General features: G+C 42.0%; 1 protein-coding gene across 3 annotated transcripts in view; it reads right to left on the bottom strand.

Moving 5' to 3' along the window:
• NALCN (sodium leak channel, non-selective) overlaps positions 1-24003 on the bottom strand; it is a 511286-nt gene that overhangs the window by 150390 nt on the left and 336893 nt on the right. For all 3 annotated transcript variants that reach the window (XM_083168621.1, XM_083168622.1, XM_083168623.1), the window contains one exon: positions 10150-10287. In XM_083168621.1, coding sequence (XP_083024747.1) covers positions 10150-10287 — 138 coding nt within the window. The remainder of the gene's footprint in view (positions 1-10149; positions 10288-24003) is intronic.

Below are 24003 nucleotides of genomic sequence, written 5' to 3'. Positions count from 1 at the left end.
CTCGGAAATCTCGTAATGAGAATGTTCTTTTTTAAAAACCAGCCTCAGAAACAATATATCCGTTCTCCACAGGGAAAAATTTGAGATAAATATGGTAACGCAGTTCCTTCCACATATCCAAGGTTTGACAGAAACTTAATTTTTTATCTTTTTTAACAAAACGTTTGTCATAAGTGATGAAGTGATAAAGTCAACTTTCATAAAATCAACACCCCAATGTCAGCAGTTGTGATGTCGACATTTAGGGACTGTCAGACAACATGTCTACATTACAGATAAAATTATTGTTGGATGAACTGGTTCTGTCTCCTGGAAACGGAATCCACCTAAACTAACCGATACTTGTGTATTATCACGTCGGCTCCCAGTACGCTATTTTCATAGCGGGCTATTCTGCGTAGTGAAATCGCATCACATCGCATGTCACTTTTCCGTTGCATACGATCCGATGCGATACGATTCCACTAGTTAATTTATTCACTGCACCCTGTACAATTTTCGCATCACATCGCATCACATACCATACACTAAAATCCGACTGGCATCGCATACCAAAACATTAAAATCGCATGCGATTGCATGCGATTTTAACCCTTTGTATCTGCATATGTGACAGAACACCCTGTGTATATGCATATGTGTCTAAACACCCTGTGTATATGTATATGTGATGTTAAATACCTTTTCATATCCCCCATTATCCACGTCATACCGAAGCGTGGCGAGCGCGAGCCCCGCAAGGGGACGCGTTACGCGTCCTCCCGACCTTTTCATAACCCCACTATCCACGTCGGCAAGGAGTTGATCCATGCATATGTATGCTGCTCAATCAGACGCACGCACGTCCCAGTCTCTCAGCAGCTGGACCCTGCCCATCTCTGGTTCAAGGAAACGGGCAGGGTTAGGGGGTCGGGTAGTGGTGGGGACCGCCTCTTGGTACAGGTATCAGTAAGTTTTTCAATTTTAATTGGGTATCCTATATGTCCTCTGCCATTCATGTCATTAGCCATTCATACTTGTCCCTCAGTTTAATTCTGCTTCTCTGTTCATGACTTTTACATACAGTAGGGATGTTAGTTATTTCAATTAAGGATTGATGGTTTTTCCTTTCATTTGAAGAAAGATCGTATTGGTCATCTACTTTTTGACTATAGTATGTGCACTTGTCTTTCCTCCTCCTATTCAGCCCCTGGGACATAAGTCATGGTAGATTACCATGGGTCATAAGCCATGGTAGACATAAACCATGGTAGATTACCATGGCTAATTAAATCCCCCCTTAGCAGGCAATTATTACACACTATATGTTACAGTATGAACTACTAGTGCTGCTTAACCCCTTCCCGACATTTGACGTACATTTACGTCATGGCCGGGATGTACTTCCCGACACATGGCATAAATGTACGTCATGCCATTTAACTGTCACCGCGTCTATAGACGCGGTGACAGTTTAAACATGTCTGCTGTCCCTGACAGCAGACATGTCCCTGCATGCCCAGGGGGGTGGCGATGCCTCCCCCCCGTCGGCGATCGCTGTGAATGGCTGTTCAAATGTGAACAGCCAATTACAGCGTTTTCTGTGTACCGGCGAATAACGTTCGCCGGTGACACAGGGATCGGTGGTGATTGGTGCTGTAAAGTACAGCACCAATCACCACAGGGTCTAAGGGTGACACTGGTGTCACCCCACCTCACCCAACCCGCCCCCAAAGGCCGTGATTGGTTCGCCGGACCGACGGACCAATCACAGCCATGGAGGGTGATTTAAACTAACGGTGACTGCACTGCAGACGCCATTCCGGTCTGGAATTGCGTGCAGTGCGGTCACCGTACCTATCTGCCGTGATATACTGACCTGATCCTTGCAAAATACTTACCTGATCACCTGATCACCTGATCACTGCTTGTAGCGTGCTGGATGCTTCCTGGATCTGACTTCTTGTGACTTCCTGCTGCTGCTGCAGTGTGATAGAGTTATAGATAGATAGATAGAGAGAGATAGAGAGAGATAGAGAGAGATAGTGACAGAGTGTGCTATATTTTGTGTCTGCTACCCCCCCTTTTTGGGGGTGCAGGTTTTTTTTTTATATATATAACTGTCAGTGCTGCTGCTGCAGTGTCATAGAGTGATAGATAGTGAGAGATAGAGAGATAGAGAGAGATAGTGATAGAGAGTGCTATATTTTGTGTCTGCTACCCCCCCTTTTTGGGGGTGCAGTTTTTTTTTATATATATAACTGTCAGTGCTGCTGCTGCAGTGTCATAGAGTGATAGTGAGAGATAGAGAGATAGAGAGAGATAGTGACAGAGAGTGATAGAGAGTGCTATATTTTGTGTCTGCTACCCCCCCTTTTTGGGGGTGCAGGTTTTTTTTTTATATATATAACTGTCAGTGCTGCTGCTGCAGTGTCATAGAGTGATAGATAGTGATAGATAGTGAGAGATAGAGAGATAGAGAGAGATAGTGACAGAGAGTGATAAAGAGTGCTATATTTTGTGTCTGCTACCCCCCCTTTTGTGCTGATCAGTATATCTGTGCTGATCAGCAACTTTTTGGGGGTGCAGGGTTTTTTTTTTTTATATATATCTGTCAGTTGCTGCCAGTTGCACTGTCAGTTGCACCAAAGGTTGTGCACCTGCTGCCCCTCACTGGTAATCAGTGTCGCATCACTGATCACCTTTTTTTTTTTTGAGGGTGCTGTGGGGTCTTTTTTTAATTTTTTTTTTTACACACACTGTGATTTTGTGGGTGTCCTGTGGCCACTGTGCGCTGATCAGTGACGTACATCACTGATCAGCTTTTTCGGCACAGGGTTGATCTATTTTTTTTTTTTTTGATCAAATTCCTGTTGCCTTTGAGCGCTGTTCAGTGACGGACGTTACTGACTAACATCTGTGCTCAATTTTTGGCGCAGGACCTTTTTTTTTTTTTTTTTTAACCCCTTCAATTTTTTTTTTTTTTTATTGGGATCAAATTCCTGTATAAAGTATTTTTTTTTTCTGCACTACATACACACTACACACTACATACCCCCCGTGTTGAAATAAAGTTTGTACCCCCCCTACACTATACACGTGTTGAAACATTTCACTACCAGAAACACAAAAATAAAAATGGCATCCCAAATGTCATCCCAAATGTCATCCCAGTCATCCAGAAGAATGTATTCAGCGGAGGAGGCATATGCCATGCTTGCCTCTGACTCTGACACAGCCAGTGAGGCAAGCGGGGAATTTGAAGGATTCATCTTAAGCTCCTCTTCCTCCTCTAGTGATGAGGGACCCCCTCAAAGACGCCCCCGTAGAGCAGCTGAGACCCCCCCCCCCAATAATTGATCTCGTATGGACCCCACCACCAGACAATTTTGAGCCCCAGGTTCCTGAGTTTTTGGCCATCCCAGGAATCCAATTTGATTCCACAGGTCTCAGAGAAATTGACTTTTTCAAATTATTTTTCTCTGATGATTTTATAAATTTAATGGTGGACCAAACTAATTTATATGCCCAGCAGTTTATTGCTCAAAACCCCACGTCATCATTTGCTAGGTGGACCCCTGTAGATGCAGTAGAGATGATGACGTTTTGGGGTCTGGTGTTTCATATGGGCATAGTAAAAAAGCCAGAAATTAGACAATATTGGAGTACAGATGTTCTGTACAGCACCCCACTTTACCGTATGGCCATGACCCGGACTCGTTTTGAGTTAATCCTTAAATTTTTGCATTACAACGATAATGCACAGTGCCCACCCAGAGATGATCCCACCTTTGACCGGCTATTCAAAGTCAGGCCGGTCATTGATCATTTCAGTGCCAAATTTCCAGAGATGTACATCCCAGATAAATTAATTTGCATAGACGAGTCCCTTATACATTTCAAAGGAAGGGTTAAATTCCGCCAGTACCTTCCCAGTAAGAGGGCAAGGTATGGCATAAAAATGTATAAGCTGTGTGAAAGCACCTCAGGGTACACTCACAGGTTTAGGGTATATGAAGGGAAGGATTCAAGAATTGAACCGCCAGAATGCCCCCCCTCCCTCGTAGGTGTTAGTGGAAAAATTGTCTGGGATTTAGTGCACCCCTTCCTGGATAAAGGTTATCACCTCTATGTGGATAACTTTTACACCAGCATCCCCCTGTTTAAGGCCCTTGGTTCAAGAGGTACAGCAGCTTGCGGTACTGTGCGCAAGAACCAAAGAGGCCTCCCAAAAACGCACATTGCCCAAGTAATGAGAAGGGGTGAAAGCAGGGCACAATCCACCGAAAATATGTTGTTGGTCAAATATAAGGACAAGAGGGATGTCCTTATACTGACAACAATTCACGGAGACAGTACCACCTCCGTCCCTGTACGAGGTACCAGTACCCACACCTCAAAACCTAATTGTATCCTGGATTACAATAAGTACATGGGCGGAGTGGATCTTTCAGATCAGGTACTGAAGCCGTACAGTGCCCTGCGGAAAACAAAAATCTGGTACAAGAAGCTGGCCGTGTATATCATCCAGATGGCACTGTATAACGCTTACGTGCTATTCCGTTCTACCAGCCAGAGGGGGACATTTATGCACTTTCAAGAGGAAGTCATAAAGAGCCTAATATTTGGGAACCAGCAGGCAGAGGGCCCCAGTACTTCTAGTACTGGCCCCCGTATTGTACCAGGGCAGCATTTTCCTGATGAAATCCCCTCCACTGGAAAAAAGGGCAGGACACAAAAAAGGTGCAAAGTTTGTTATAAAAAGGGAATAAGAAAGCAAACTATTTTCCAGTGTGACACTTGCCCCGACAAACCCGGCCTATGTATAAAGGAGTGTTTTAAAATATACCACACATCTATGGATTATTAGGTTCATCATTTCACCGTGCTTCGGGGGTCTTGCTAATGCCACATAGCACCCACTATTCATTCCACCAGAATCTGAGCCGCAAAATCCAAAAATCACTCCTTCCCTTCTGAGTCCTGCCATGCACCCAACTGGTATTTTTTGGTCACATGTGAGGCATTGCCGTACTCGGGAGAAATTGGGACACAGATTTTGGGGTGCTTTTTCTCCTTCATACCTTATGAAAATGAAAAATTTTGAGCCAGAACTGCATTTTTGTGTAAAAAAATGTAATTTTTCATTTGCACAGCCCAGTTGTATCAAAATTGGTGAAACCCCTGGGGGTTTGAAATGTACACTATACCCCTAGATGAATTCCCTGAGGGGTGTAGTTTGCAAAATGGGGACACTTGTGGGGGGGTTCCGCTGTATTGGTGCTTTGGGGGTCTTGCTAATGCGACATAGCACCCACCAAAATTCCACCAGAATCTGTGCTGCAAAATCCAAATATCACTCCTTCCCTTCTGAGTCCTGCCATTTTTTGGTCACACATGAAGCATTGCCGTACTCGGGAGAAATTGGGGCACAGATTTTGGGGTGCTTTTTCTCCTTCATACCTTATGAAAATGAAAAATTTTGAGCCAGAACTGCATTTTTGTGTAAAAAAATGTAATTTTTCATTTGCACAGCCCAGTTGTATCAAAATTGGTGAAACCCCTGGGGGTTTGAAATGTACACTATACCCCTAGATGAATTCCCTGAGGGGTGTAGTTTGCAAAATGGGGTCACTTGTGGGGGGGTTCCACTGTATTGGTGCTTTGGGGGTCTTGCTAATGCGACATAGTACCCACCAACATTCCACCAGAATCTGTGCTGCAAAATCCAAATATCACTCCTTCCCTTCTGAGTCCTGCCATTTTTTGGTCACACATGAAGCATTGCCGTACTCGGGAGAAATTGGGGCACAGATTTTGGGGTGCTTTGTCTCCTTCATTCCTTGTGAAAATGAAAATTTTTGAGCCAGAACTGCATTTTTGTGTAAAAAATTTAATTTTTCATTTTCACTGCCCAGTTGTACCACAATTGGTGAAACCCCTGGGGGTTTGAAATGTACATTATACCCCTAGATGAATTCCCAGAGGGGTGTAGTTTGCAAAATGGGGTCACTTGTGGGGGGCTTCCACTGTATTGGTGCTTTGGGGGTCTTGCTAATGCGACATAGCACCCACCAAAATTCCACCAGAATCTGAGCTGCAAAATACAAAAATCACTCCTTCCCTTCTGAGTCCTGCCATGCACCCAAATGGTATTTTTTGGTCACATATGAGGCATTGCCGTACTCGGGAGAAATTGGGGCACAGATTTTGGGGTGCTTTGTCTCCTTCATTCCTTGTGAAAATGAAAAATTTTGAGCCAGAACTGCATTTTTGTGTAAAAAAATGTAATTTTTCATTTGCACAGCCCAGTTGTATCAAAATTGGTGAAACCCCTGGGGGTTTGAAATGTACACTATACCCCTAGATGAATTCCCTGAGGGGTGTAGTTTGCAAAATGGGGTCACTTGTGGGGGGCTTCCACTGTATTGGTGCTTTGGGGGTCTTGCTAATGCGACATAGCACCCACCAAAATTCCACCAGAATCTGAGCTGCAAAATACAAAAATCACTCCTTCCCTTCTGAGTCCTGCCATGCACCCAAATGGTATTTTTTGGTCACATGTGAGGCATTGCCGTACTCGGGAGAAATTGGGGCACAGATTTTGGGGTGCTTTGTCTCCTTCATTCCTTGTGAAAATGAAAAATTTTGAGCCAGAACTGCATTTTTGTGTAAAAAATTTAATTTTTCATTTTCACTGCCCAGTTGTACCACAATTGGTGAAACCCCTGGGGGTTTGAAATGTACATTATACCCCTAGATGAATTCCCAGAGGGGTGTAGTTTGCAAAATGGGGTCACTTGTGGGGGGCTTCCACTGTATTGGTGCTTTGGGGGTCTTGCTAATGCGACATAGCACCCACCAAAATTCCACCAGAATCTGAGCTGCAAAATACAAAAATCACTCCTTCCCTTCTGAGTCCTGCCATGCACCCAAATGGTATTTTTTGGTCACATGTGAGGCATTGCCGTACTCGGGAGAAATTGGGGCACAGATTTTGGGGTGCTTTGTCTCCTTCATTCCTTGTGAAAATGAAAAATTTTGAGCCAGAACTGCATTTTTGTGTAAAAAATTTAATTTTTCATTTTCACTGCCCAGTTGTACCACAATTGGTGAAACCCCTGGGGGTTTGAAATGTACATTATACCCCTAGATGAATTCCCAGAGGGGTGTAGTTTGCAAAATGGGGTCACTTGTGGGGGGCTTCCACTGTATTGGTGCTTTGGGGGTCTTGCTAATGCGACATAGCACCCACCAAAATTCCACCAGAATCTGAGCTGCAAAATACAAAAATCACTCCTTCCCTTCTGAGTCCTGCCATGCACCCAAATGGTATTTTTTGGTCACATGTGAGGCATTGCCATACTCGGGAGAAATTGGGGCACAGATTTTGGGGTGCTTTGTCTCCTTCATTCCTTGTGAAAATGAAAAATTTTGAGCCAGAACTGCATTTTTGTGTAAAAAAATGTAATTTTTCATTTGCACAGCCCAGTTGTATAAAAATTGGTGAAACCCCTGGGGGTTTGAAATGTACACTATACCCCTAGATGAATTCCCTGAGGGGTGTAGTTTGCAAAATGGGGTCACTTGTGGGGGGCTTCCACTGTATTGGTACTTTGGGGGTCTTGCTAATGCGACATAGCACCCACCAAAATTCCACCAGAATCTGAGCTGCAAAATACAAAAATCACTCCTTCCCTTCTGAGTCCTGCCATGCACCCAAATGGTATTTTTTGGTCACATGTGAGGCATTGCCGTACTCGGGAGAAATTGGGGCACAGATTTTGGGGTGCTTTGTCTCCTTCATTCCTTGTGAAAATGAAAAATTTTGAGCCAGAACTGCATTTTTGTGTAAAAAATTTAATTTTTCATTTTCACTGCCCAGTTGTACCACAATTGGTGAAACCCCTGGGGGTTTGAAATGTACATTATACCCCTAGATGAATTCCCAGAGGGGTGTAGTTTGCAAAATGGGGTCACTTGTGGGGGGCTTCCACTGTATTGGTGCTTTGGGGGTCTTGCTAATGCGACATAGCACCCACCAAAAGTCCACCAGAATCTGAGCTGCAAAATACAAAAATCACTCCTTCCCTTCTGAGTCCTGCCATGCACCCAAATGGTATTTTTTGGTCACATGTGAGGCATTGCCATACTCGGGAGAAATTGGGGCACAGATTTTGGGGTGCTTTGTCTCCTTCATTCCTTGTGAAAATGAAAAATTTTGAGCCAGAACTGCATTTTTGTGTAAAAAAATGTAATTTTTCATTTGCACAGCCCAGTTGTATCAAAATTGGTGAAACCCCTGGGGGTTTGAAATGTACACTATACCCCTAGATGAATTCCCTGAGGGGTGTAGTTTGCAAAATGGGGTCACTTGTGGGGGGCTTCCACTGTATTGGTGCTTTGGGGGTCTTGCTAATGCGACATAGCACCCACCAAAATTCCACCAGAATCTGAGCTGCAAAATACAAAAATCACTCCTTCCCTTCTGAGTCCTGCCATGCACCCAAATGGTATTTTTTGGTCACATGTGAGGCATTGCCGTACTCGGGAGAAATTGGGGCACAGATTTTGGGGTGCTTTGTCTCCTTCATTCCTTGTGAAAATGAAAAATTTTGAGCCAGAACTGCATTTTTGTGTAAAAAATGTAATTTTTCATTTTCACTGCCCAGTTGTACCACAATTGGTGAAACCCCTGGGGGTTTGAAATGTACATTATACCCCTAGATGAATTCCCTAAGGGGTGTAGTTTGCAAAATGGGGTCACTTGTGGGGGGGTTCCTAACTTTTAGCATCTTATGGTGCCTAGAAACCTACATGGTGCCTAAAAAATAATCTCATAAAAAGGAGGCTCCAAAATCAAGTAGGTGCTCCTTCTATTATGAAGCCTGTGGTTTGGTCAACGTGCACACTAGGGCCACATATAGGATATTTATGAAAACAAAAGAATTGGGGGAATCAATTTTTAGTCACATTTCTCTAGTAAAATCTACTGTGTTCCTTAGAAAAATGTATTAAAATTGCAAATCTGCAAAAAGAATGAAATTTTGAAATTTCACCTACACATTGTTTTAATTCCTGTGAAACACCTAAAGGGTTAACAAACTTCCAAAATGCTGTTTTGAATACTGTGAGGGGTGCAGTTTTTGAAATGGCATCATTTATGGGGGTGTCTCACATACAAGTCCCTCAAAGTCACATCAGAACGGAACTGGTCCCTAAAAAAATCAGTGTTTGAAATTTTCTTGAAAATTTGAGAATTTGCTATTCATATTGTAAGCCTCCTAGTGTCCAAAAAAATTAAAAGGAGGTTGAAATAATGATGGCAACATAAAGTAGACATATGGTCTATGTTAGTTATTAACTATTTTGAGTGGTATGATTATTTGTCTCACAAGCAGAAAATTTAACATTTTGAAAATTGCAAAATTTTCCATTTTTTTACGACATTTTGGTATTTTTCACAAAAAAACACAGACTGTATCGACGAAAATTTACCACTAACTTGAAGTACAATGTGTCACGAGAAAACAATCTCAAAATCACTGGGATAAGTAAAAGCAAAAAAAAGTTATCCCCACTTAAGTGATACCTGTCAGATTTGAAAAAAAGGGCTCTGTCAGGAAGGCAAAAACTGGCTGCGGCGGGAAGGGGTTAAAAAACCTTGTTCCTGGTCATTTCCAAAAGTCTGAGAGAGGGCATTCAAATGTCAAACCTTGCTTGATTTTTTTTTCTTTTTCTTTTTTTTTTTTGTTGCAAATTCCCAGTTAATCTATTTATAGCATTTTGGCTTTATTAATGCAGCATCGAAGCAAACCCCTGGTGTTCACTTTAAGCCAGACTTTAGGAAATAGCTGCACTGATTTCTAATCAAGTGCTCATACCCAAGAGCCTCTAAGTTTTGTATTCAGTTTAATTACAACAGTGATGAGCAAACAGGGAAAGTGAAGAGAGACTATCTGCATATATGAATACATGACCCTTTTGCGTTCGGTGATCATTTAAAGAACATATTGCTAAGGTTATCTGCAAGTACACTTAGATTATGATTATATAACATACTTGCAAAAAATCCTTGTTCACCAGCCTGATTATTAACATGCATAAAAAATGTATCTCTGTAAACTTGGCAAAAATAATTTGTCACATAAAATATGACCATGAACTCACCAAAGTGGCAAAGAGATGGTAAAGGATGAAGTAAATGGCCACCACAGGAGCCCACATATGTCCAACAGCGTTAAGGGTTTGGTCCATCACATCAACCCATCCCTCCTGAGTCAAAATCTGGAACATTGACATGAAAGCCTGTAAAGATGAAGGAACACGTATGAAAAGCATCTTCACGGCTCTGCTATGAAGGAACAGATACAAAGTAGGGAGTAATATTTAAAGGTGTGTCATTGATCATATCTGCCTATTGCTTCAAGTATATCTATCTCTCTCTCTCTCTCTCTATATATATATATATATATATATATATATATATATACATATATACTTTTTCCGTTGGACAAGCGGCACTTGGAGACTTGGTAGTGAAAAAATACCAGTGTTTATTGGTAATTTCAACGTTTCGGAGCTTGCGCTCCTTTGTCTTTGTCTTTTCACCACCAAGTCTCCAAGTGCCACTTGTCCAATGGAAAAAGTGTATACAGGGTACAACTAGAAGGCACTGGAGCAAGGAAGTCCCAGGGACACCGGAGTGCCGGAACTTGTTTGGTGGATACATCTATATTTATATATATATATATATATATATAGACATTGGAGGGGCTCTGCACACACTAAATTAACTGATAATAAATAGTGGAGATTTGGTTCATGAATCTCCACTATTTATTATCAGTTATTTAGTGTGTGCAGAGCCCCTCCAATGTCTGTTTAAACAATGTGGTCACAAGCCATAGGGCACCCCAAAACTAGGAAAGGTGAGTGCCGATGTTAAGTGTATATATATATATATATATATATATATATATATATATATATATATATATATATATATATATATATAGGATCCAGTTTGTCCGGCACTCTGGATGATGGGGCAAATGCCGGGGTGCCTTCTTACGATATTCACAGTACAGGTTACCTTCTGGTCCAATTGGACCTAGTAGGGAAAAGCGGCACTCCACGGGCTTAAGACAAAGTTCTGGTTTATTCCAGGTTTAAAACAGCAAAGTAGTACACATGTCAACGTTTCAAGACCTCTCGGTCTTTTCTTCAAGACTCGTACTGTGCAAATCAAGTGATGCTGTGCTCGTGAAAAAAGGCTGTTACAGCCTTTTTTCACGAGCACAGCATCACTTGATTTGCACAGTACGAGTCTTGAAGAAAAGACCGAGAGGTCTTGAAACGTTGACATGTGTACTACTTTGCTGTTTTAAACCTGGAATAAACCAGAACTTTGTCTTAAGCCCGTGGAGTGCCGCTTTTCCCTACTAGGTCCAATTGGACCAGAAGGTAACCTGTACTATATATATATATAGGGATAGTCAAGTTGTACAATTGCACCATTGGCTACCACAGTGGATGAACAGGGATACGGCACAGTCACTTTGGGGCAGGGCAATGCTGGGCCTTTTGTGATATGCGCACTAGACCACACGGAGGACCACACAGAGGACCTTATCTCTGTTCGCTCACATGCGAATTCGCATGCAAGCTTGATGTTTTTTTGCATGTGTCCACAGCGAATAGATTGTTTGCTGGGTGCATGCACCCAACATTGCGGGTGGGGGGGCATTGGGCGGTGGGCCGGGACATCCGCCCATGTCATGGGTGTTCCCATGAAAACACTGGGCGTTCCCATGGTAATCGCCCCATGACATGGGCGCCGAGGGTGGGCAGCTGACATCACTGGATATGTGAGGACTTCTTGCTAAAAATGGACACAGCCAGATGGTAACAATATTGTCCCGCTTAGACCAGAACATATTATATTTTGGATACTACACTCTTGCATTGTTCCACTTCTATGGAAAATGTGGAGGTTGGAAAAACTTTGAAATTCATGTCTCACTGATCAAAACTGTATTTGTGCCTTAAATCTATACCCACATATTCAATATTTAACCCTTTGGGCCTGATGCACTAAGCTTGAAAAGTGATAAAATGGAGAGTGATAAACAACCAGCCAATCAGCTCCTGTCTGACATTTTTCAAACACAGTCTGTGACATGGCAGGTAGGAGCTGATTGGCTGACTGTTTATCACTCTCCATTTTATCACTTTTCAAGCTTAGTACATCTGGCCCTTTGAGTGCCAAGTTAATTTGTCAAAATAGGTGTAAAATTTGCCATGCAATCATTTTTATTCACCATAATGACCTGTAATGTTTACCCTATATAGGAAATATAATATTTCTTTACACATTGTTTATTTGAATTTATCTAACAAATGAGAGCAATGCTGGCATTTTGAACATCGCTCAAAGAGATGTTGGCACTTGAAGGGTTAAGGAGCTTTGCACATATTTACATTTTTATTGGGGATATCCATGTACATGTACAGTTTTTACTTTTAAAGAGTATTGTACCCTCATGTTTTAATTAATATAGAATAAATAATATCTTTTGAATCACACAGTTGTTGATTGCATGTTTATGCAGTGAAACCCAGGGTTGTACACAGGGTTGTACCCTAGAACCTGTTGCATTCCAGTCAATCACCCTACTCATTTAGCTGTTTGATCCTGCATAACAATGATGAGATTTCTTACTACCGACCTTATAAATACTGATCACTTACTGATTGACTGGCATTCGTGAGGAGGGATGGGGCAGAGGTGGCTGGTGTTAGGGAAACATGGGCATGTCGCTCCCGTTCTCGGGCATGGCAAATTCACCTTTCTGCATTGTGTACGCATTTTCTTTGGCCTCATACTGCCCCTTATGACTGCAAGCCTCATAAAGTCATACTTATGTAGGCATATTGCCATATTTATCCCAAACTACAATCACATTGCAGTTTTAACAATCTCAAATGCAGTAAGGAAATGGTGTTCCCCTCCTCCTGTATATGCATTGCTAAGGATACCATATGCTAAGGTGCTGCAAGCCTGTGTTTAAGGTCCTGATTCAGACCTGCGTGCATTCTGTGGGTTAGCCACCGCCCTGCCGAATGCATGCCACCCACACATCCCTTAACACGGCTGCGAATGTGTATGTAGCCGTACACACAGGGTGAAAATCATTCGCTGTTTAATGTTTTACCCCCTGCTTGCAGCAGTGAGTGAGCCAGGACTCACTCGGCGCTGCAAATAAGCGAAGGCTAGGACTTGCTCACTGCCTTCGGGTGGACAGGCTCATGTGCATGTGTGGTTGTTTGATAATCGGATGGGCTGCGATTTCACAGCCCATCCAAATGGATCTGAATTGGCTCCAAAGTACCAGCCAATCAGCCCCTATTTGTCATGTTACAGGCTGGGTTTGAAAAATGACAATTCGGAACTGATTGGCTGGTTGTTTCTCGCTCTCCGCTTTATAACTTTTTAAAGCTTGGTGCATCTGGCCCCTGGCGTCTAAACTCAGTCATGAAAAATCAGCATTTTGTATTTATCTCAGTGTAAATTACTGATATTCATGTGGAAACAGTAGTTTTCATATGTTTTATGTAGCTATCACATTCACCATTGCAGTCCCAATGTGATACAGGTTGGCACTCGCTGTATCCTAACAACCACCGCCGGGGTGCATGCCAATGCATGGGTCCAAGCATATCCTTATGCAGCAAAAGAGGAAGCACTCACCAGGGACTTATACAAAGGTATTTTTAATTACTCACAGGCTCCAAAAATGCGTTTTGGCTGCTAATACCCAGCCTTCGTCAGAACATGATCCACCAGTTTATGAAGACAAAGTGATACTGCACACTTGTACAGGGGTCCCCTATATACCAAAGACTCTTACAGGAAACTCCTCCCCTAATAAATCAATTAGGTGCTGAACGCTAACATATTCTGTCAGCAGCACTATTTTAGAATATTATAAATAGAATCTGATTGGTTACTATCGGTAATATCCCAACTTCAATAGATCTCTCATCTTAGTTAATTTAGCCCATGAGTGTGATGGGCTGCCTCGGCTAGTGTTATTGTTGCTACTTTCAATGGTTACTTCTAAGCAAGGCTATAGAACAGGCATTCCCAACCACGGTCCTCGAGGCACACCAACAGTACAGGTTTTAGTGATATCCAGGCTTCAGTACAGATGGTTTAATCAGAATCACTCAGGTACTAATTAAGGGGTTTATTCTAGTTCATTCTTTCTGACAAAATCCTTTTTAGATGGACAAAACCATGGGCACTGCAGGGGGGCAGATGTAACATGTGCAGAGAGAATTAGATTTGGGTGAGTTGTTTCTGTGCAGGGAAAATACTGACTGCATGATTTTACACTTCAATATAGATCTCACTTTGAAGAAAAACCCCACCCAAATCTAATTCTCTCTGCACAAGTTACATCTGCCCCACCCGCAGTGCACATGGTTTTGTCCATCTAAGAAGGATTTTGTCAGAAAGAATGGACTAGAATAACCCCCTAAATCACCTGTGCTCAAGCCAGGATATCTCTAAAACCTGCACTGTTGGTGTGCCTTGAGGACCATGGTTGGGAATGCCTGGTGTAGAAGGATGTTACCGAAGTGCAAATGTAAGGGTGTGTTAGGCATATATGCAAGTATAGGAACCTGCAGAGATTTGGGCCCCCTGATGACAGCAAGATTAATAATTTGATCAAAATCTGAACAAAATCCCCAAGCTTTTTTCTTTTGTTTGCTAGATACACCCGGATTGAAGTATATTAGTTCTAGCACCGTTAGCAAAGGTCTTTGTTTTGTATACATCTGTGGCCATTAATGCTGTCATAATGTCATTGTTAACATTTTTATTAGATCCTTTTTTAATGTAGTGCTTCATAAACTTACTGGAATAATTAAATGATCACTGGGTCATTCCCAGACCAATAAGAGCCATTTGTCAGCGTAGGAGGATCGGTGGTGAATAACAGCCAGATAATATATTATGTAAGGCCATGGCGGTTCCATTTCTTTGTTATTATTGTTATTTATATTAACTAAATCATATATTTATTCTGCATTTATTTTCTAATGCAGGGATCCTCAAACTATTTTGATCTGGGACCTATCAGACAATAAAAATAATTACAGGACTACAGCAAGTTACTGCAGAAGGTCATCGCATCACATGTTAGGTCAGCAGACAGCACATACATGGCAGCATTGTGGAGGCACAAAATAATGGGAGGAGTCTAAAATAACAGACAATTCAACAAATTTTTCAGACTCCTTGAATAACTGATTGAGAATAGAGAAGTCATCATCCTGATGGTCAGCAACATGGAGTCGCTACCCCAAGGTGAGAAGGTCTGGACCCACTTTGGGTATGCTCAGGGGAGGGGCAGAACAGTATGGGTGGACTCAGCCAATAATTCATTATTGAGGGTTAACCGCTCAATATATACTGCACTACAGTATATATTTTCCACATTTCAGGTACAGTATGCTACAAACTGTAAAATGTACAGTAAATGTAAAATGTTCTATTTAATCCTTCCATAATATTTAGCATTTTTAGAATTATTGTCTTTGAAAGAGGAACCGTTTTGCAAATGATTTACTGCAAATGATTAACAGGAAAGATGGCAAAACAATCAATTTAAAATGTAACCAAAAAATAGTAAAATTCTGACAAGCAGCTTGAAAACATTGTATAAAATAGCAGAAGGCAGTTCAAAGAATACGCTTCATGTTACACTTTTGATAATACTGTAGGTAAACCTAAATCAGCTTATGCTAAAATTAATCTGAAATGCAACCATCAAATTGACAGAGCTAACAGCTGTGAGAATGAAACCATGAGATTTATGTTAATGTGGAATTTCTGAATTAATTTACCTTATAATACAAACTGTCAAGTTTTTCACTATTAATGTCTATCATGTACAGTATGTTACATATATAGCCACTTAATGGAACTCTTAATAGCACTCATTTTTTTTCTCTCCACCTTCAAGAAAAATAAATAACTTGTATGATAATGATATTATACTCGGAATATATTTTCTAACATTTACTTTTTTCCCCAACAATAAAAGTGGTTAGCAATGGAAATAATTGCTAAGGTAATTAAAAAGTTTGAATATAGTTTTTCATGAAGTTATATGGATAGATTTAAGTTACCAGGGGAGAGGTCATGTATTAGACGTTCCAGGGGTATACAATTTGGGCATGGTCTCCATCTCCTTATCAGCTGTAATCATTTCAATTGTGAAATACATTGTACATTTTTTGTAGCACAAGTTTGTTATGTCCAACGAAAATAGTGTTGTACTTTTCCAGCAAGACTGTTTTGGGAAATTTCGAGATACACTTCGACTAGTATAATAAAAACAATCACACAAAGTAACACATTTATTATTGTCAGTCCCTTTGCACACTTACATTCAGGACATAAATACAAACGCTAAACTAAGCAGTATTACTTAGAGCAATTTTGGATTTCCGTGCGTATGCGTGCTACCGGTACGGTATCCAATTTAAAAAAAAGTGGTTGATGGGTTTTCATTGCTGAAAACCATGTGTGTGTGTTAAAATAATTAATATACACACACCTCCAGTAGTCTCCTTGGCTCTTGGTGGTCTTCTGTCCATCTTTGCCCTAGGTGGGGGACTCCTGGGAGGCTCCAATGATGCTAGGAGGCACAATGGTTACTGGGACAATCGAGCAGCAGTTCCATGTAAAGCATTAATTGGTTAACAGCTGATCCGTTGACAAAAGGAAGATGGCAGGGACCATCTCCGGACAACTCCAGTCAGACGAGAGAATGGCAGATGGGTAAGTATCGATGCATCCGCTGTGCACTCTGAATGAATGTGACAGGTTGTTTATCAGATACTAGCAACTTATAGTAAAACTGTCTCTTAGCAGCTTACATATCTGCAAAATCATGCACTTAGGTCTCAAAAATCCAAAGACTAAATATAGTATTATATTGCAAACTGCTGAGGAGAAAAGGAATCTAGGAATCACTATTTCAGGTGACTTAAAGGCAGGTAAGCAATGTAACACAGCAATGAGGAAGGCAAGTTAGATGCTTGGTTACATAGGGAGATGAATCAGCAGAAGAAAGAAGTAATAATGCCACTGTATAGGTCAGGGGTCCTCAAACTATTTTGCTCTGGGACCCCATCAGACATAATGACAGAACTTCAGCAAGGTACTGCAGAAGGTCATCACATCACATGTGTAGTCAGCAGACAGCACATACATGGCAGCATTGTGGAGGCACAGGATGATGGGAGGAGTCTACAGTAACAGACAATTCAACAGATCTTTCAGGCTCCTTGAATCACTGACTGAGATTAGAAAAGTCATCAGCCTGATGGTCAGCAGCATAGAGTCGCGACCCCATGCTGAGAAGGTCGGGAGCCACTTTGGGGTCAGGACCCACAGTTTGAGAAATGCTGGTATAGGTCATTGGTACAACCTCATCTAAAATACTGTGCCTAGTTCTGGAGGCCATATCTCTAGAAGGATATAAATATATTACAGATGGTACAAAGAAAAGCACCTAAAATGGTTCATGGCCTACATCACAATACTTATCCGGAAAGATACTTAAACATCTCAATATGTATACTTTGGAGCAGAGAAGGGAAAGGGCAGACATGATAGAAACTTTTAAATATATCAAGGGTTTTAACAAGGTCTAGGAGGGATATATTCTTCAAATGAAAGGAATTATCAGGACATTCACTAAAACCGGAGGCAGGTAGGTTCAGGGGAAATTTGAGGAAAAATGACCTCACATAAACGCTAGTGGACAAGTGGAATAGCCTCATATCAGAGGTGGAAGAAGTTAGACAATAGAGCAATTTAAACATGCTTGGGATAGACATAAGATATCCTTACGAGACCAAATGGTTATCTGCCATCAAAATTTATGTTTCTATGTTGGTTACCCTATGGCCTCAAACTGTCAGCATTTGACAGTAATGTCATTTTGGGGCTGGAAGGGGACAGCAACAGTCCTTTTTTTAAATCAAAACAGAGGCACATTGTTGGACTTGTACGAGTACAGAATCTCCATCTGCGGCAAGCAGCTTGCATGACCTCATCGGTCATGCAGCTGGACAATGATCTCTCAGGTGATTTGATGCCTAGGATGTAGCTCTGATCAGAAATGCATGCAGGAGCTAGGACACCTTCTGCTCCTGCTCTATTACCATATTTGAGCTATCGCTGCCGCTTCCATAGCAACTCCAACCACATTTGAATCTGGCCTGTAACTGTATAACTTAGGGCCTTATTCTAGTTCACTCTTAGAGGCAAATTCCTTCTCAAATGGACAAATCCATGTGCACTGCAGGGGGGCAGATATAACATGTGCAGAGAGAGTTAGATTTGGGTGGGGTTTTTACTCTATATTGAGATCTATATTGCAGTGTAAAAATAAAGCAGCCAATATTTTTCCTGCACAGAAACAAAATAACTCACCCAAATCTAATTCTATCTGCACCTGTTACATCTGCCCCCTGCAGTGCACATGGGATAGTCCATCTGAGAAGGAATTTGCCTCTAAGAGTGAACTAGAATAATGTAGGGTACACACCAGGACGACCCGCTCACGATGCACATCGTGAGCGGGTCATCAGTGTCTCGTCCGACCCGCTCACGGTGACGCGGGGGGGGGGCACGACCCGCTCACGATGTGCACCGTGAGCGGGTCCGATCCGATGGCGACCCGCACCCGGCTGTATGGTCGTCATTGAGATCCTACCTGCAGCAGGTAGGATCTCAATAACGACCGACCGACCCGCGGGACCGCGCATCGGATCGGTATCGGTCCACAGCAGGTCAGAAAAGGGCCCAATCAGCACACAATCTACATCCAATTGATCGGAATTGGATCGAGATTGTGGGGATCGGGCCCTAGTCGTCCTGGTGTGTACCCAGCATTAGGCCCTTAGTGCTACCTCAGCCGTTCCCCATTAGAGAGCTCTCAAGCAAGGCAATCCCTTCTGTCTTCTTGACTTTTTAACTGGGTGCCCCTCTATCTTATACCCCTTTCAGCTATTACACTGTATTTTGCCAATTTTAAAACATTTTTAAACGGTTCTTGCTGCAGTGTGAAAGGTCCCAATCGAATTGGGACCTTAATGTGCAGTGTGAATGGGTCAGAAACGGTAATTAGGACACATGTCAAGCCCCAAAAGGTGATAGGCTGGATCAGTGCTGCACAATCCATGCCTGTAGAAGATCCTGTGCCATTATCCCAGGACTCACCATCACCACCACCCCTTATTGATAAAGGTATGCCACGTACAGAAATGGGAGTGGCTGAGGGCATGTCAGTGGCTCCAAATCCTGGTTAGGTCGACAGTCAAAAGGTCGACATGGGGGTTTTGACTGTTTTTTTAGCCAACATGTGCCGACAAGCAGAATTTCATGCCCTACCATCCACTAGGGTGTGGTGGGAGAATAAAATAATGCCCGAAGCACAGTGCACTTAAAACTGTATCCATGTCGACTGTGTCGACATTCAGGTAAAAAAATGTAAAAAACCCCATGGCGACCTTTTGACTGTCGACCTAACCCATGTCGACCTAATGCTTCTGTCAACCTAGACACCTGTCGACCTTCCAGTGTGTCGACCCAACGGTGTCGACCTAATGACTGTTGACCATCTTTAGGCTGACCCAATGATCCCAACCCCTAGATTCGGGTTGGGGATTTTGATGGTGGGATGTGGTGCACACCTCTAGTGAGGAGGGTATTCAAGTGAGGTAGGGAGTGTAGAGGCTGTGTATGGTAGTAGTAGGAGTGTTTGATAATATTGTTATTATTGTTAAGTAATGCTTGTTTTAAATTTGTATTGCACACAGTATATAATATGGCAGCAAGGAGACGTCGCCCCAACAAAACCGAGCAAGCGGCTCGGATAATGACCACCATTCTTGCTGAGAAACTACAATAGATGGATGCTGCCATGGCGGCAAGAGAGGATGCACATCTGGATCGGCTCTTGCAGGCACAGCAGTAAATGAAATAATGAATGATGCATTAATTTTACAAATGAACCAAGACACAAGGGCTTGAGGAATTCCTCATGCAGCAACAACGGGAAATGCAAGTATTCCAAATGTCGTTGTTTGATAGGTTTTTCACTCACTCTGACCGCCAATCCACAATGCCCCCACAACATTATCCCCAGTATAGGCCTTCCCCGTTCTACGACCATACCCAGCCTCAACACTTTCAACCTCGCCCTCCTCACTATAGCCATGCACCGCCACCCCACCCTCAATATCCCCACCCACAATCTGTCCATCCTCAACATACCCACCCATGACAAACCCACCCCTATACCCCACCTGGAAGTATGCATCCTCGCCATACAGAACTGCCTTCTGAAAGGCTGCCATCTCCCGATGGTACAATTTACACAGTTTTGCCATAAGAGGTTCCGAAACTTTGAAATTTTTTCTTTTTAACAAAAAATATATTGTTTTGCAAAACAAGCATTTGGCAAACAAATTTAAGCTACATTATTACGTTATGTTTGCATGTTTAAAAAAGTGTCTGTGTCCTTAATTTGAACCTGGGAATGCACATAAACATCAAACTGGTCTTTAAATTAAAAAACATCAACTGGCCGCCGGCCCAGTGCGGTGTGCAGCCCCTAGCCTACAATGGCATGTTGCCAGCTCATAATGCCAATTGCCCAGGGGTGGCCAATGTTCACACATCGCACAGCTTCACATCCCCCAAATAAACCTATGGGGGAGGTGGACGGCAGCAGCGAAGTGGGTTTTGCAGCAGGTATCAGAGATTCCTGCTGCGGTCCCCCTTGGTACATTGGGGTGATACTTAATATTTCAGCCTAACCACCGAAAACAGGTATTTACAGAGATTTCACTGCAAACAAACTCTATAAATGCAGCCCTTATGACAATTATGGAGAACAGCGAAGTAGATAGGAAGCACCTCCTCCTATGCAGGTATTGTCACTGTGAAAGGTGATTTTATTGTCCCAAAAAATGACATTAATGTAGGGAAAATATCGCCGGACTTCCATAGAGTGGGCCTCAGGCCCACAGAAGTCAGTTTATAAACTGACAACCACTGTTTTTTATGGGTGAAACTGGTTCAATGTGAAAGGGACAGAAACGGTAATTAAATGGTAAAATACTGTTTACAACATGCGATGTGAAAGGGGTTTAACTTGCTATGACCCGTTTTAAGAAATGTTTCAAATACTGGGTCTAAGCAGGTTTTGCAATATGAAAGCAGTATTATTTATTTATTACCAGCAATTTATATAGAGCACACATATTCCACAGTGCTGTACAGATAATATTTGAACATTCACTGCCCCAGTGGAGCTTACAATCTATATTCGCTACAACATACACACACACACAAATTAATTCTAGGGTTCATTTTGTTGGGAGAAATTGACCTTATTTCCCAAATAATCTCCAGCGATAGGTTCAAGGTCATTCTACGTCCTTCTTTGTTAGTTACCGGTCCACAAAAAGCATACACAATTACAGGCTCCCTGTCTGTAACCCACTGGCCCACCACCCTCTATCGCCTGGATGCTTGCTGGCATCAGAAGCCCTGAGCCCTTGCACTAACAAGTGTGTCTGATTGCTGGAAGTGCTTGATCCAACACCTGGACTGGATCCGCATGGATGGGATCTCAGGTATGATAATGCACTCTGAAATACAAAAGATGGATTTTCCAAACTGTATAAGGCGCAAAACTGTCCAGATGTTTTTCTAGCAGTCAATATTCCATTCAATCTTCCTGACAATTATTCGATGGATCTCGGGGCAAGTCAAGAAAAAGAAAAAAAACACCAATTAGGTATGAACTGAGTCAAGAGGTTTTTACTTTTGGAGTGAAGTAGGAGAGCATAAACGGGCGTACCCAACTCACAGGAGGATAGCACTGTACGTGCACGTAGCGGGTACTTGTTCTGTTAGTTTAATTCTTCTATGTTCTCCCTCTTGGCTCCCAATAGTATGTGTACCATACAAGAAATAAAAATTAAACAACAATGTGTAGCTCTGTTGAAATAATACTGTGCGTATTTTTGTGACAGGAGAAGAATTTTGTAGGCGCACCTCACTCACTTATAACAAGAGGGAGGCACACATATAAAGGTTTCTTTTCCAATATTAGTGTATCAAATATATACACAGGTGTAGTGAAGAATAGTAGGTGTACCCTACTCACGGTAAAAATCGGATGGTATAAGCCCGTAGCAGGTTCTTTGCCTTTCTTTTTAACCCCTTCATGACAGAGCCAGTTTGTGCCTTCATGACAGAGCCCTTTTTTTCAAATCTGACATGTCTCACTTAAGTGGGGATAACTTTTTTTTTTCTCGTGACACATTGTACTTCAAGTTAGTGGTAAATTTTGGTCGATACAGTCTGTGTTTTTTTGTGAAAAATACCAAAATATCGTGAAAAAATGGAAAATTTAGCAATATGCAAAATGTCACATTTTCTGCTTGTGAGACAAATAATCATACCACTCAAAATAGTTAATAACTAACAAAGACCATATGTCTACTTTATGTTGCAATCATTATTTCAACCTCCTTTTCATTTTTTTGGACACTAGGAGGCTTCAAATATGACTAGCAAATTCTCAAATTTTCAAGAAAATTTCAAACACTGATTTTTTTAGGGACCAGTTCAGTTCTGATGTGACTTTGAGGGACTTGTATGTGAGACACCCCCATAAATGATGCCATTTCAAAAACTGCACCCCTCACAGTATTCAAAACAGCATTTTGGAAGTTTGTTAACCCTTTAGGTGTTTCACAGGAATTAAAACAAAGTGTAGGTGAAATTTCAAAATTTCTTTTTTTTTGCAGAGTTTCAATTTTAATACATTTTTCTAACGAATACAGTAGATTTTACTAGAGAAATGTGACTAAAAATTGATTCCCCCAATTCTTTTGTTTTCAAAAATATCCTATATGTGGCCCTAGTGTGCACGTTGACCAAACCACAGGCTTCATAATAGAAGGAGCACCTACTTGATTTTGGAGCCTCCTTTTTATGAGATTTTTTTTAGGCACCATGTAGGTTTCTAGGCACCATAAGTGCTAAAAGTTAGGAACCTCCCCCACAAGTCACCCCATTTTGCAATCTACACCCCTCAGGGAATTCATCTAGGGGTATAGTGTACATTTCAAACCCCCAGGGGTTTCACCAATTTTGGTACAACTGGGATGTGAAAATGGAAAATTACATTTTTTTACACAAACATGCAGTTCTGGCTCAAAATTTTTCATTTTCACAAGGAATGAAGGAGACAAAGCACCCCAAAATCTGTGCCCCAATTTCTCCCGAGTACGGCAATGCCTCACATGTGACCAAAAAATACCAGTTGGGTGCATGGCAGGACTCAGAAGGGAAGGAGTGATTTTTGGATTTTGCAGCACAGATTTTGGTGGAATGAATGGTGGGTGCCATGTTGCATTAGCAAGACTCCCAAAGCACCAATACAGTGGAACCCCCCCACAAGTCACCCCATTTTGCAAAGTACACCCCTCAGGGAATTCATCTAGGGGTATAGTGTACATTTCAAACCCCCAGGGGTTTCACCAATTTTGATACAACTGGGCAGTGAAAATGAAAAATTACATTTTTTTACACAAAAATGCAGTTCTGGCTCAAAATTTTTCATTTTCACAAGGAATGAAGGAGACAAAGCACCCCAAAATCTGTGCCCCAATTTCTCCCGAGTACGGCAATGCCTCACATGTGACCAAAAAATACCAGTTGGGCGCATGGCAGGACTCAGAAGGGAAGGAGTGATTTTTGGATTTGGCAGCTCAGATTCTGGTGGAATGAATGGTGGGTGCCATGTTGCATTAGCAAGACTCCCAAAGCACCAATACAGTGGAACCCCCCCACAAGTCACCCCATTTTGCAAAGTACACCCCTCAGGGAATTCATCTAGGGGTATAGTGTACATT

This window comes from Crinia signifera, chromosome 2 (genome assembly GCF_055691185.1).
Source record: "Crinia signifera chromosome 2, ASM5569118v1, whole genome shotgun sequence".
Lineage (NCBI taxonomy): Eukaryota > Metazoa > Chordata > Amphibia > Anura > Myobatrachidae > Crinia > Crinia signifera.
The sequence above is the reverse complement of the archived record's forward strand: the minus strand, read 5'-3'. Positions and strand labels throughout refer to the sequence as shown.